This window comes from Thunnus maccoyii, chromosome 20, assembly GCF_910596095.1.
Source record: "Thunnus maccoyii chromosome 20, fThuMac1.1, whole genome shotgun sequence".
NCBI lineage: Eukaryota > Metazoa > Chordata > Actinopteri > Scombriformes > Scombridae > Thunnus > Thunnus maccoyii.
The window spans coordinates 19,474,750-19,490,084 of NC_056552.1; the positions used below are offsets into that span (position 1 = coordinate 19,474,750).

General features: G+C 39.0%; 1 protein-coding gene across 1 annotated transcript; it reads left to right on the top strand.

Moving 5' to 3' along the window:
• Nucleotides 1–10,897: 10,897 nt before the first annotated feature.
• On the top strand, nt 10,898–15,310 carry LOC121886836. The gene is made up of 5 exons (XM_042397160.1): nt 10,898–11,675; nt 13,572–13,697; nt 13,865–14,020; nt 14,126–14,252; nt 14,518–15,310. Exons 1-5 carry the CDS (start codon nt 11,384–11,386, stop codon nt 14,624–14,626), a joined length of 810 nt encoding a protein of 269 aa, XP_042253094.1. The 5' UTR covers nt 10,898–11,383; the 3' UTR covers nt 14,627–15,310.
• Nucleotides 15,311–15,335: the final 25 nt, after the last annotated feature.

A 15,335-nucleotide genomic window follows, 5' to 3' on the forward strand; every position in this document is an offset into this window, starting at 1 on the left:
AGCTCTCTCCTCCAGAGCTCCCGGCACTCAGCAGTTGTCTGTCCCTCCACTCCATCCGGTGCATTTATAAACATCTGACACACTTAGACTCAGTGCTGCAACATTGCTTGTAGTATACCTGGACAATTCTAACCCATGTCACTGTTTTTTGCTAACAGCTGAGTGAGCGTTTTCATTAGAACAACCCGTAAAAAAAACGAAGATGATGTCATCCTTCAATACTTATCTTCCCAAAGTTCAGCATGACACATTTGGTGTTCTTGGAAACTTTAAGGCCTACACTAGAATGAATAAAGTTGTGTGGTTTTGATTAAAGTTTGGCTCCACATGCTGAGTCTGTAATGACTGATCTATTGGTGTATCTGTGACATTTAAAGGTCCCTTTACACTGTGCGATTTTGGGCAGTTTGAAATGAAAGCTGACAATCGTGAGAGAAACATTGTAAAAATCTTTGATCGTCAACCCAAAACAGTAGTTCTAGATCGTACTGTGAGCCACGTTTACCAACGATCTATTTGGAGGTTTGGTGACCAAAGACTTAGTCAGAAATTTAAGACCACATTCTCACAATGTGACTGCTGCTACAACCCTTGTCTACTAACCAATCAGAATATGACATGAAATGACACATAGTACACTGGCCAGCGTGACATTTTGCTACGTACAAAACACAGTGTAAAGGGGCCTTTAGTGCAGTTTTATGAATAAAGTTTAGGGGGAAAACACACTCGTTCTCCTTAATGTGTCCATGACACACAAAAACCAAAACTATGGTGGTTAAACAAAAAAGATGTTTGTGACCAAGATGTCACATTGTGAGATGCAATAAACTTACATGATCATTGTTGTCTCACAGACTAAAGGCGCCTTTAAAGAGGTTAAACTCAAGATAATTAGCCTCTATCTCATGCTAGTGCTATTGCTGGTGCTAGTGTTTATTAAAGTTTTGACCACATTTCCCATAAACCTTGTTCTCTCTTACAAAAAGCACTTTTATCATGTGGGGCCATTTTTTTCATCTCTTTTCAGTCCTTCCTTCATTCACTAGGTTGTAAGAAAGTCCAAATACTAAAATAGACATTAGGGGTGGGGGGTGAATATATTTTTAAAAATCCACAATCACAGAACATGTATTTTTATGTGACTATATAAAAATACATATCATGACATAGTAGCATCTCTGGAAAAATCTACTCAGTAACTGTTGTGTTTGTTTGCCACATCATCACACACAATAATGCAAAAAATCCTATATAAATTCAATATTGCCATAAAGCAGATCTTCATAGATACAGCTGATAAATCTCTATTGTCTCATAGTCCATATGGACACATCACCCAACCCAAGAACAGAACCCTCTTCCTGTTTTGTGCCACAAACCAAAATATCTTTCTGCTGTAAAGCATCTAGAAAATGTACCCAGTGACCTACACATGTTCAAATGCTGTCTTGTTTAACAGTGTCTGCAGGTGATCATACTGTACCTGTGAACAGAAGTGATTGCAGACATGTTGACAAGTCAGTTCACCTGAGAAAAATGAGCCCGCACCCTGAGGCGAGGCATGCTGTGGTAACACACCAGGAAACTCTTGTGATTTGTCACAGTGATTTATCTTTGTTGTTATGCGTTCAAGGCATAACTATGAGGTGGTGCACGCAGTTTTTAAGGGAAGCTCTATTACATAACCTTCTTGTTGCAACAGATGATTTACAGCAGCGATATGTGAGTGAACATAACTCCTGTGCAGTTAGGCGTCTGTGGGGAATGTGATGGAGTGTCTTTGATGCAGAACTGCATCCATCCTGTCTTGCCTGTTGCTGCAGCTGCAGACATCGTTTTTCATATTAGACCTGCATGCTGGCAGCGTGCCTGACATCCTGCCTCTCCTCCTCTCCTCCCTCTTTTCACCTCCTCTCCCCTCTCTTTCTTGTCCCCTACACACATTCTCCCCCTTCTTCTCCTTGGCTCTGATCTGCCCGAGTGCTGCAGTAATCTCGTCTGTTTGTCCTGACTGGCCGGAAAAAAAGTGAACAATAAAAAAACTGTCCCATTTTGATGACATCGTTGTTGCCCCTTGTGTTTATCCAACATGTTTGAGATCATGAGTAGAACCTGCTGTGAGCGTGTGTATTCAAATACTTCTCCTGTTACTCATTATTAGAGTCCAGCTGCATGCTGTTGCACAGGAAGTGGTTGTAAAAATGGTTTTGTTCAGACAAGAGATCAGGAACATTTACACACACATGCTAACTCACCCACGCTGTCATACCACACTCGTGAGCATCCTCAATGATGACATTATCACTGTAATCGGTACCTGATTCTAATCTTGAGCCTACACAAGTCCTAACCCTAAACTAATGTGCTATTGCAACAAAGATCAAATCTGTTCTTGTGAGGATAGTAAATGTGAGAGAAAATAAACTGATTAAATAACTAAGTAAGAAAATGTAGATATAGAGAGTACATTTTATATAATAAAACAGTAACAAAGAGAAGTAATAAAAATGTGTTTCAAATAGTGATTTAAAAGACATCACTGAAGGACAGCATGAGTTTCTAATTTGGTCCTCTTAAGTATAGAAATATGTGAGCACACCCACACACACACACACACACACACACACACACACACACACACACACACACACAAATACTAATCTGGGTATGACGCAACACTCTGGGCAACAACTGTATGTCATCATCAGTGAGTTGTCCTCTGAGTGTGACCCAGTGCAACACACTTTGCCTAATGGACACACTGGACAGCACAGTGTGTTAAAATCATTCGTCTCTTCTACTGTACAGCGACAGTAAACACAGACTGACCTGTATATCACTGCAGGGAGGTATTATAGTGGTGTTGAAGATTAAGTAATCTGATAGGCCACCTTTATATATCAGTTATGTAATAGTCCACTATTATGGCTGGGAATTACTGAGGGCTTGTCCAACCATGCAAAGTGATTCAGTATGTCTCAGTTTGTTGTTTCTAACATCAGTGTTGTGCCATAATTAGGATCATAGTCTCCTTTTGAATAAACAGTTTCTGTTTATAAGCTCATTACTGTACTGCTGCTGCTTGAAAAGATGCTAGCTCACAAGCTAACACCTACTAGTAGCTCAGTGTGGGTTCAGAACTCAATTATGAAAAAAACAAAAAAATATTGTAATGGTGAATTTTTACTCTAAATGCACTTATAAATCATTAGCAATAAAAAAAATAGATTAAAATTCTTTATTATGTGTCTACTTTATTATCTGTTTATCTAAATGCAAGAAACCAGCTAATAGTAAAAATGACAATAAATAGTATTAAAAGAAAAAACATGAGTTTTTAAAAATTTTTTATGAATGGTTAACTCATATTAATGAATAAAGTGATGTTTTAAAACACATTGCATATATATTTTATATCATTTTTACAAAAGAGTGGTTTGTTCAGTTCATTGGCATGAGTAATGCTTTAATATCAAAACAGTAACAAGTAACAGTAATTTCTATCAAAAAAATAAAAACAATTCATTCAAAAAGATCAAAAAACATTGATGGACTGCAAGCCAAACATCCCAGAAACACATAGGTCTAGTCGAGTGATTGTCAGAGCAACAGCTTTAACTATTCATTCCAACAGCTTGATAAAACATTGAAAAGCCATAAGGCAAATACACAGCAAAAACATGTAGCCTAGTAGCTATTACAGCAAGAAACAAATGTTGCTATAACTGTAACAATGTTATCATTATACTGATTCACACTAACACAACAGTAGAAAAGTCAGCAGTCATGCGTTTACAATCTGCACATTCTTGAAACAGTTCCTCTGTGTAAAAGTGCAACTTGCATTTGTCACAGTACACATGGGTGTTGCCTGTGCATCCTTTCAGTTTGCATCTGGTTGCTTCTCTCTTTGTGTCGAAGTTTGGCACGTGGTTGATTAGGTCTGTCTGAACTTCCAGAGGGTGATGCGTCTTGCATCTGTTTTGAGGCAGGCCCAGCTGAAGGAGTTGGACTGCTTAAGGAAGGCCTTCCTCTCTTTCTAATGTCCCTTGGCTTACCTTTGTGTGTCAGCACCTCTGCAATGCTCATGCACAAATGCAGGAGGTCCAATGTGTACTGAGCTGGTATGTCTTGGTTTGCTTTGTTTCTTTTGTACTCTAGCCACCTATTCACAACTGCCAGATCGAATGCGTTGGTAATCATGTGTAGTGCTTGATTTTATTTCCATTCTGTAAAGGCTTATGAGTTGATCCAGCTTGTCGACTCCACCCAGGGCCTGATTGTATCTCCTCACAACCTCTGGGCAATTGATGTCAATGTTTTTTTTTTTTTTCTTGTCCCCAGTGACAGGGGTGGTTGTCATACCACTTACCACTTGTGACTTAATCACTGTTTCGCCTTTCTTTCTTTTGTTCTTTTTATTTGTTTTTCTGTTTCGAGTGGGGGGTCAGCAAAACGGTTGACTCTACTGTCCCAGCAGCAAGAATCTTCTTGTCTGTCAATATCTCAAGCAGATTGCAGGTGGTGAAGTAATTGTCGAAGTACAGCTTGTGGTTGGATGTTGGCACCCTTTGGCACAGGTGGTCCACAACTGTGACTCCATGCCTTAGGTGCCTTTTATTCTCAGGGGTAAACTCCGATGTGTTTCCATGATAGATGAGGAAATTGTAGGCAAGGCTGCTCTTCCCACATAGGAAATATGGCTTGATTTCCCATGGGTCTGGTTTTCCTTTCACGTATTGCTTGACGTCCAGTGTGCCTCTGAACAGCAACATTTGCTCATCTATACACAAATCTCCCTCCAATAACAGCTCATGGCAGTGCTTTCTGATTACATCATAGAGTGGTCTGACTTTGTAGAGGACATCATAATCCCTCAGGTCTGTCATTGTTGTCGGTAATGTGTAGGCTGGAATGAAGTTAGAAGGATTTCTTTCTGGACAGTGTGTTCTTGAAAAGTCCCATATCGATGCTGGGGGTCCAGTAGAGTGACACTTGGTGGAAATTCAGCACTCTCATTGCCAAATGCCGGCCAAACAGGACTCTGATCCAGGACACTGTGGCATGTTTATACCCAGAGACACCATTTTGCCCAGTGTACAGGTTTGCTATGAATACCATTTGCTCAAATATGCCTTTGGGCACATGTCAGCTGAAGTTACAGTATGGTGTAAATTCATCTTGAGGTTTAGGATCAGAGGTTTCCCAGTTGATACTGGAACGCCTAGGTAGTTGAAGGTCAACACAATGTCATGTTTGGGGATGTTGGCATATCTCTGTATTTTCCTCAACCTCTGTTGAATTCCTTGCTGTTTCTCTCTCCTCTGTCTCCTATGTTTCCATGTCTCCTTCCTCCTCAGCTTCCACTTCCTACACCTGAATCTCTACTTCATTCTCAATCTGATCCCTGTAATAACCAGCAGAATAAAATTGAATGAGTTTTTCTGTCTATACTATATGAGCAATACAACTATTTGCTATGTATACTGTATCCATAAGTATATAATGCATTAATGTGATTTACTTCACATAGTATCCCTTCAATTAACATACTAAAATGTATTGAGTAGGTATGTATTTATTATGTGTGCCTGTGTGTGTGCACGCATGTGTGTGTGTGCATACACGTATGTGTGTGTGTGCATGTGTGAGTGAGAGTCGAGTCAAGCCAATTTTATTTATATAGTGCCAAATCACAACGGAAGTTATATCAGGGCACTTTTCACATAGAGCAGGTCTAGACTCTTTAATTTACAGAGACCCAACATTCCCCCATGAGCAAGCACTTAGCAACAGCAGCAAGGAAAAACTCCCCTTTAATGGGGAAAAACCTCAAACAGAACTGGGCTCTAGGTGGGCGGACATCTGCTTTGACTGGTTGGGTTGAGAGACAAAGAGGGAGGGGGAGAAGGAGGTGAGAGACACAGAGAAGCACAGAAACAACAACAATAACAACAACAATAATAATAATAGAAATATGACTTATAATAATAATAATGGTAGCAGTGGGTGTCAAGCTGGACCAAGGGGACAGCAGGTGGTCCACAGCCACAGGCAGCGGCTGGTCTGCAACTGAAGGTCACCTGCGAGACGAGAAAGCACAAAACTCCAGGGAAGATGCCAAGTCAGTAACATGCGTTAATGGGGCATGAATTCATACAGATGGAGAGGGAAAGGAGGAGAGAGGAGCTCAGTGCATCATGGGAAGTCCCCCGGCAGTCTAGGCCTATAGCAGCATAACTAGGGGCCGCTCCAAGGCAGGCTTGGGCTGGCCCTAACTATAAGCTTTATCAAAAAGGAAAGTTTTAAGTCTACAATTAAGGCTATCATTATTGACATCCACATGAATATTAAAGTCATCTACTATAATTACTTTATCTGACTAAGTTTGAGAATTCAGATAAAAATTCAGAGTACGAGCCAGGAGGGTGGTGCACTATAACAAATAGAATTGGCTATGAATTTTTCCAGGTTGGGTGTGAAAGACTAAGAAGAAGGCTTTTGAATGAGTTGGTATTAAGTTTAGGTCTAGAGTTGATTAATAGGCTTCAGTTTAAATGGCTGCAACTCCACCTCCTTGGCCGGTGTCTCGAGGAATGTGAGTATTAATATGACTAAGGTATGTGTGTGTATGATGATCCTATCATGTCCCCACAAGCTTTCTGTACTCACCAACCATGCTACCGTCTAGTGTTTCTTCAGCCTTGTCATCACTACTCAGAATATCCTCAATTTCTGAAAAAATCCTGAGTAAAAGCTATAAGTCTTTTATATGATATTTTGACATGTGTAAGTAATATAAGATCTCATGTTTACTTTAAACGGTTTCAACACAAATCATGTACTTGAACAATATGATGAATAGATAAAAATGTGCCTTAGGCTTCCCCCTTAGTTTATGGTCGACCATGCTTGTTGAAAAGGGGGGTGAGGCTGTACTGCAGTCCACTTTAGATGATGTGGAACACTGTGATTGGCTTATACACATCCAATCAAATAAGTTTGTGCATTTGGGTGGGGTCAGATGACATTAATCATAGATCTAGACATCCTAGAAAAATTATGTCCATTAAAATGGTTGGTGGATCTGAACAGATTTTAACACATTATCACTTCAATAAACACAATACTTATGTGAAATGTTTTTTATTAGCTAAACAGAGTTGCTGGTTGTCACTAATGTGAAGCTCTTTTTTGCTCTCAAACTTTAGCATTTCTTGAACATTTATCTATTTACACATTTAGCAGACACAGAGCAACATTAGCATCCATTTGGAATTGTGTTTGTGTCCACCTGATAAATGACAATATTCACTCTCTTTTTAGCTCTGCAACTCCTGAAGGAAATATCTGGCTCTTCTTTAGCAGCTAACTGCTCCACTATGTTCACCAGCTAGCCGCTAACTTTGTCTGTCTGCCATTTGATGCTGGATAGGTAGTGTACAGTGGATTTATCAGAACTTTTTTGCTGTAAAAAATGATGGTGAGGGCCGTTAGACTAAATCAAAACAATAAAGTTGTGTGCTGTAAAGTGAAACAATGAGCTGAAAGATGCTAAAATACTCCACAGAGCTGACAGGAACTGAAGAGTTGAACTATAATTCTCTGTGGGTTTGTCAGTATGAGCTAACCCTTTAACCTTGCATATAGTCAGTACAAAAATATTGTATTGGTAATGGAGCAGCTTTAAGTAATATAGTTTTAATATATTTGCCCTCTCCATAAGAAGGAAATCATATAAAACACATATTAAATCTCACCAAATGTTAATTTCCTTCTTTCTGTCAGTGAATGTATTGCTGTTGATTATGTTTTTCTTTTTAAATAGTGTGTTTTTATATTTGTATTTGAAATTTCACACAACAGAGAAAAACGATAACCATTAACTGTAAGTGTAAGTGAGTTTCAAATACATATTTTGGGTAAAGAGAAAAAATACTAGCAAAAGAATAATTATGGCTCATATATTCAAAAAGGTGAGTGTAAGTAAGTAAGTCAGTGTTGAAAGCAAATTATTTGGGGGAGAATAAACCCCACATTTTCTTGGCCCGGCCCTGTAGTGTGTACTTCTGTCACTTATATTGAATTGTTTCAGGTCAAAGACATAACACTGGTCCTACTGTTTTAAATGAACACAAGATACATGAGAACTTTTTGTTGCTGAATAATGAAGCTCATTAAGCATCAATGACTGTGTGTGTAGCTTTCCCTGGGTGACTAATACCCCGACAGGTGGTACACACACACACACACACACACACACACACACACACACACATACACACACACATACACACTACTCTGTTATTTGATCTGGTCTCACACACACACTGTCAAACAAGCAGCTGAGAAATTGAGTCTGTGCATATGTGTGTGAGGGTGAAGTGGAAAAGTGAGTGAGTTAAAACTGGAGGGAGAGAAAGAAAGACAAATATGAGGCTTGCATTAATATTTCAGGCTAGTACATGCACTGAAGGAGGAATGAAGAGTGGATGGATGGAGGTCTGCCATTGCAGGACTGGTGATGTAAGCCATATAAACAAACAACATAAACTAAACTAAAACTAAACTAGTGACATAATCCTCTGTAGGCCTGACCTGCTCCTTTAGTGTATCATCCTGACATCTAGTGGCCAGCTGCTGGAACAACACACCAAATCATTTTGAGGGGTTGTTCTCTTCCTCAGTACTTAAAACAATAAAAAATGTAAAAATACTGAATGCTGATTTCTTGTTTGCTTTAGTGCGTTACTTCCGTGTTTGCTCAGTGTCCCAATAACCTCCACAGTATCATAAAAACACCTCATTGTTAGGCTCCGTGCGGCCACCTCAGAAACAGGTTGACGATGACACCTTATCAAACTGTAACACGGTATAAAAAGATATGGGAAATTAAAACAAGGTCAGAAGATAAAGCTTATGAAATATGCTTCTTATCTGTGTGTACATGTAATTACAGTCTGTTGACTGTTATTTTCACAAGAGCAACACAGTGTTGTATATGTATAGAGTGACTTTGTGTCTGGAATATAGGTCAGTCATCATCTGCTCTGCTGATGTTGTAAACTGGCTCCAGGCTTTATTGATGCTACGGTGGCTGGCTACTGTCATATGGGGCCAACTGCCACATTTCACAGTTGAATAAACGAGTACGCTGTGTGCTACCAAACACCACAAGGTTTTAAGTTATTTTTAGACCAATAATCGACCGAGACTAAAGTGTTTAACAACATAAAACAACGTCTATCCAGGGCATGACCTTTGAACTCAACTTTAATATCACAATTTGTATGTACATGCTTAGAAATATTCATGTGTATACTGCGATTTCATTTGATCCAAGAAATAGAAATGTGTTGTGCTCTGATGAATTTCATCTTCAACAAAATATGAACTTCTAAAATAAGTATGTGAAAATTTCAAATTATTAAAATTACTTGTTTGTATATAATAAGATACACATTGAACCTGCTCTTTATACTTCACAACATATTTTAAGCCTCCAAAAACTTCAGATGAGATCAGAAAATGCTTCTGTGTAACGTTCTAAACAATGTATGTTGTTATTTAATTTGTAGGACATGTTATTTTAACAATGGATCAAATGACTGTGTATAGTGACAGTTGTCGCTTGTAGGCTTGTAGCCACAAAGAATTATCGCCCCGACTGCAGTTCATCTCAGCTCTACAGGGCATATTAGCATCTTTCAGATCATTGTTTTGGTTCTGATAAACCCACTGTACACTACCTGGCGATCACAAAGCAGCAGACAGACAGAAGTTAGTGGCTTGCTAGTGGAGGATTTAGCAGCTTAAGAGACAGATATTTCCACTAAGGAGTTTGTGGAGGCCAAACAGGACTAAAAGAAGAGTGAATATTGGACTTTTTTCAGGTGGAGAGAAACAAGACTCCACTCTGTCTGCTCAATGCCATATAAACACAAAATTATAATATACTTCCGCTACTGCCTCTAAGTCATCAACAAATGTATTAATGGTGCTTTAAGGATTTTCTACAGCACTGAATATTATGAATACATAAATTAAAAAATGTTTAGGAGAAAACATTGTTTGTTATAATGCGATGCTCAGAAACTCAGCTAATCTGCTTCATCAGGACTGTGTGGTGTTGAGGCATCATAGGCAGACAGCTTCATGATTGCCATCACAGTTATTAAAATATTGCTAAACCCTGATTGGTGCATGGGAATATGTGACTCCACCTTTTCTGGTGAGCAGTGACAAGAGCACAAATCAAACCACTAATATTATAGAAATCCCTCATTTGAAATAACTAAATGTGCGTTCATGTAGGACAAGGGGAGTACTGTTTTTTGTTTTTTTTATAGTACAGTCATAAAAAACACTTGAGATTTTCAGAAAGAAACATAATAATTAGAGAAAAAGTCAGCCAGTTTTGGAGGGAAAAAGTGTGTGATATTTTAAGGGGAAAAAAAATCATAATGGAATGGTAAAATCACAAGGGATGAAATGTCATATGTTACTGTTGCTTATAATAAGAAGCTAATTAAGAAAAACATTTTCAGGGCCTTTAAATTTGAACCTTTGGGAATGTAGAGAAAAGCATGAACTATCTCCTATAAGCAAACTTTCGAGTGGAAGTGAATCCTTGCAGGAAATTCTGGTTTACAATTATTAAACTACAGTCCAAAGTTTTAATGAATACAATTAAAATAATTAGTTATAATAGGAAACAACAAGCCTGTTAAATGACAGACTGTGACCAACTGTGCTGAAAATACTGTATAAGAGGAGAGGAATGTATTAATAATATTAGGATGGAATAATAACCCTGCTTAGCCAGAATTAAAAAGTCATCTACTATTCTTTCCCATGAAACCAGAATAAGAGGCAAATCATGGCTTTGCTGAGTTGTTTTCCTGGCAACTTCCTTAAATTCCAGCTACTGTCCATTGTCCTAGATGTGTTTCAGGCTGGCAACATTTGCATATTTTATAGTCTTATGGGCACTCATTTGTTTGTGCATGCTGTTTACATCATATTAGAGGAACTATCAACCATATTCAATGCCAGTACTGCCCAGAGGAGCCATATGATGAAAACATATCACTCGGAAGAGTCTTTGACTCAACTTCACTTTGTTTTATTTTTCAGGAAAAATTAATACCGATTTTTCTAAGGAATCCTTGAAATTCTTTCGATAGTGATTTTGTGTTTCTCACACATAGCTTTATTTGCATGAAAACATCAAAAAAGAAGCTTCGAATTGCCCCTGATGAATGCCAGGCTGGATTCAGATGTGGTTACCTTCTGGTTGTGAGCTGTTCTAAGCTGGTTTAGGTTCACGGTTTACATCGCCAGATTTGAGGATCCAGCGTTTAAACTTCTTGATTCAGTAATGGAGAATCAAGACCAGGACTCGCTGCTCCTTGGGTCTATTAGTCAGTCACAGACCACAGATAGTGACACAACTGTCAGTTCAGAGCCAGAACAGGAGCAGAAGGATGGGACTGAACCTAATTCGCAGGCTGAATCCAACGAGGAGACACCAGAGCCAAGGTGCAAAGCCTCACCTCTGGCCCTCATCGAGTTCCGCATAGCGCAGCTTTTAAACAGGCGCTTCCTTCTGCAGAAGACTCAACACCTCATGAAGAAGGCGGAGAACAACAGTGACAGCACTACAGAGGAAAGTAAGTGACAGTGATAATTTAACAGAACGATCATCTGTAAAGTATGGGATCAAATAAGGGTCAATCAAGTTTTGAGCTTGTAAATAATTCCAATGTATGTCATTTCACAGGTTTACAAAGGTTGATTTACAATTACAGACTTTGGAATTATTTGCGAACATGACTTTACAGGCTCAAAATTTTATTCGTCCTCATTTGACTCCATAGCAAGACCTCATTGAGAGTTTTTGTATATAAATACTTAATTTACTGGGAGGTAAAATCTCTTCAAAGCCAGAATTTCCTTTCTAAATAAATCTTGACACACTTTTAGTGACCATATATCAACTACTCTTTCCCTAAAAGCTCATTTGATTATAAAAAACTATTCCTCAGTCCAGTCAAATGAGCCCATAATTCAGTCTCCAAACTTTTTTGGCTTGAGACCGGTTCACAGATAGGTTCACAATTTTTTAAGTCTGTCTTAAAACAATAGTCATGTGTCCAAATGAACACTAAAACAGGTTTTGCTTGCTATAATCCTTCAAGATAATGTGAGGCGTCAGCTGTCGGAGTTAGTCAAATAAAGTCAAATTTTCCACAGTTAGTCTTTTTTGGTAACATTTCCCCCTTTGTGACAGTGTTTTCCTGTTCAACTGCAGTGGGAGGACTGTAACAAAAAGAGGGAATCTGGCACTAAAAAACTCAGAACAGGAGCAGAAGGATGGGACTGAACCTAATTCGCAGGCTGAATCCAACGAGGATTCAGAGATATTGACTTGATTTGACTAATTTGGACTGAAGCCTCATATTGGTTTCAAATAAACTTTTAAATGAATTTTTGTGCAGAAGGAGGACTGTGGATTTTGTCCCCCATCACTTACACTAAAAGTACATTATGAAGGGATCTCTTAACGATCAGTATGGACAGGAGGAATGATTAAAGTGTGTCATTGTTCATTTGGATGCCTGATTATTGTTTTAGGACAGACATTAAAAATTGTAAACCTATCTTTTAAAATTAATTTCATTGCAACCCCTCGTCCCAGGTTGCTCAATCTCAATTTTTTTACTGGAATAATTCTGATGACGAGTAATGAAGAGGTAAAACGTAACAATATTTTTTATAGAAAATATAGAAAAAAAGCAAAGATTGGAATCCCCTCTCTCTATCATTGATCATGATCAGCTGATTGGAGCTGTATGGCTCTGTATTGTGCCTTTTGTGTGTCTTTTATTTCCCTTTATTTTGATTGTATATTTTTTTTCTTTTTACCAGTGTATGTTTTTTAGTCCTTTTACATCTGTTTCTCTTCTGTTGTCTGTTTTGCTGTTTGTATGACTGCAAAATAAAGATAAATTAAGAATGAATTAATAAAACAAGAATAAGAGTCTACAGCCATGCTAGCAGCCCTTTAGCCTTTGAGCTAAATGCTAACACCAGCATGCTAACATGCCTCCCAGTGACGATGCTAACATGCTGCTGTTTTGCAGATAATGTTTACCATGGTCACCATCCCAATTAAGTGTTAGCATGCTAACATTTGCTAACCAGCATTACACACAAAGTAAAGCTGAGGCTTGGCCAGTATTTGGTCATAAACCCAACACAAAATCAGGTTTTGACCTGATGAAAAGTCAGATGATCACCAGTGATTACAAGCCTGAGGAGGACATGAATGTGTGCACCAAATTTCATGGCAATCCATCCAATAGTTGTCAAGACACTTCACACAAAATCACTAATGACAAACTGATGACCATGTCGATAGCGTGGCTAAAAAATCCTGACCTCTGATCTAGGCTTTCTTGTGACCTCCAGGTTTAGAACCACTGCAGTAAAAGAACAAAGATGGCGAGCTTGCTTTTGATCTGTTTCAGCTTTGTAAACCCCTTCTCCTTGTGTGATGTCTTCAGTGACATGCGAGGACAGCGACAAACTGTGTGAGCTTGAGGCTATCCAGAAAGAGCTGGAGGAGCTGATGGTGAAAAAGGAGATGTTACAGAAAAAGGGAAAAGGCACCAGCCTCGAAGGAAATGAAGGCATGTTTCCTCTCAAGGAAAGAGAGTTTAAAATGATCACATTCTATTGACCAGTGTACTGTAGAAGTGCCAAATAATGTTAGTTACAGCATCTTTTGTATTTTAGCCTTTTTAGACAAAGTTTGAGTAATGATTACATGCTCTTTAATGCAACATATCTGATACAGATCAACTGGAAAGTCTCACTTTTTATAAAACTGAGATACCCCAGGGGGGCATCTACATGCTGCCACCGCCCCTGCTAAAACAGGAGGACATTACATTGGAGTCGAGACTAAAACCTAAGCCTGCAGAAGAGAGACCATCAGGTCCGATTATGCCAGGTGGGTTATAACAACTCACACACACCTTACACACACATAACAGCCATCAATTTGAAAACATCTGAATGTCTATTAGGTCAGTAACAGTGTCCTCTGTCTCACAAGTGGATGGTCTCGGTCAGATGTCAGCCATCACCAGGTGTCCATGCTGTGATGAGGTCGTGTCCACGGAAACCTGCAGGAAAGTAGGCGAGACGGTGTGGATGCTTTGCTGCTTGTGCTCCATTATGGGGTACGTCTTCTTGGTTGGTTGTATATTTACCTTGCCAGACTTTAAAGTCTTAAATTAGAGTCTTAAATGATGGTATTAAGCTTTCAGTTATGCCTACATAAGTGGTAAATAAATGGGTTTTTCCACCCTATTATTCAGTGATTTACAGTCAGCAACAAGGAGAAACTGGGCCTTTTACGGAGCTAAATGACACTTTTGTTGTTGCAGAGATTGACTTTTCCCCTTTCAAATCACCTGTCACATCTCTGCTTCTTCTTCTTAACAGGTGTTTCGCAGGTTGCTGTTTAATCCCTTTCTTCATTGACCGTATGAAGGATGTCGAACACCAATGTCCCCATTGCCAGGCACACATACACACATACCAGCCATTCTGACATGGATGTTACTTGTGTCATTTGGACACTGTGATCCATGGCCTTTGTCCTCAAGTGACCATTTCCGGTGGTCATGGCGCTGTTTGGGTCTCGGCATCTGTTGTCGTTATTTTCTCCCCAGCACTACAATCAATGTTGTTGGGTTGTAGCCGTCAGTGATGTGGTCTCTAACTTCATTTTTAACATTTTGCTTTTCATCTGGACAAGAAGTTGTTTTGCTTGTACCGGTCCTGACTGTACACCGGATCTTGGAAAACTGCCTGGACTCACATATGGACAATTTTAGTCAAACATCTGTGGAAATGTCGTTGTCAAAACTCACTGTGAAATTCAGCTGTGGGAAATCATACTGTACCTCATTGTCCTACGGCTCAGCCTCAGTTTGCCTACCTGAATACCTGTATGTGTCAGATAATTATAACTTATTAGAATCAAATCCATATTGTTGCTCAAATTAGGTTACAGCATCAAGATATGTTTGTCAACAATGTGATGACCTTTGTGACCATTTTTCTTGGGTATTAGGAAAATATCTTTGGAGGTATCCGTTATCTTAAAGTAAAATGGAAATGCATTGCTGACCATATGCAAACGCAGGCATATAACCTGGCAAGTCTAACAAAGGACTGTTTTCACACAGCGTCAACCACAACACTATTCAAATGTAGCTGCTTGCTCGATTCTTCTGTGCTCTCACCAGTTATTTGAG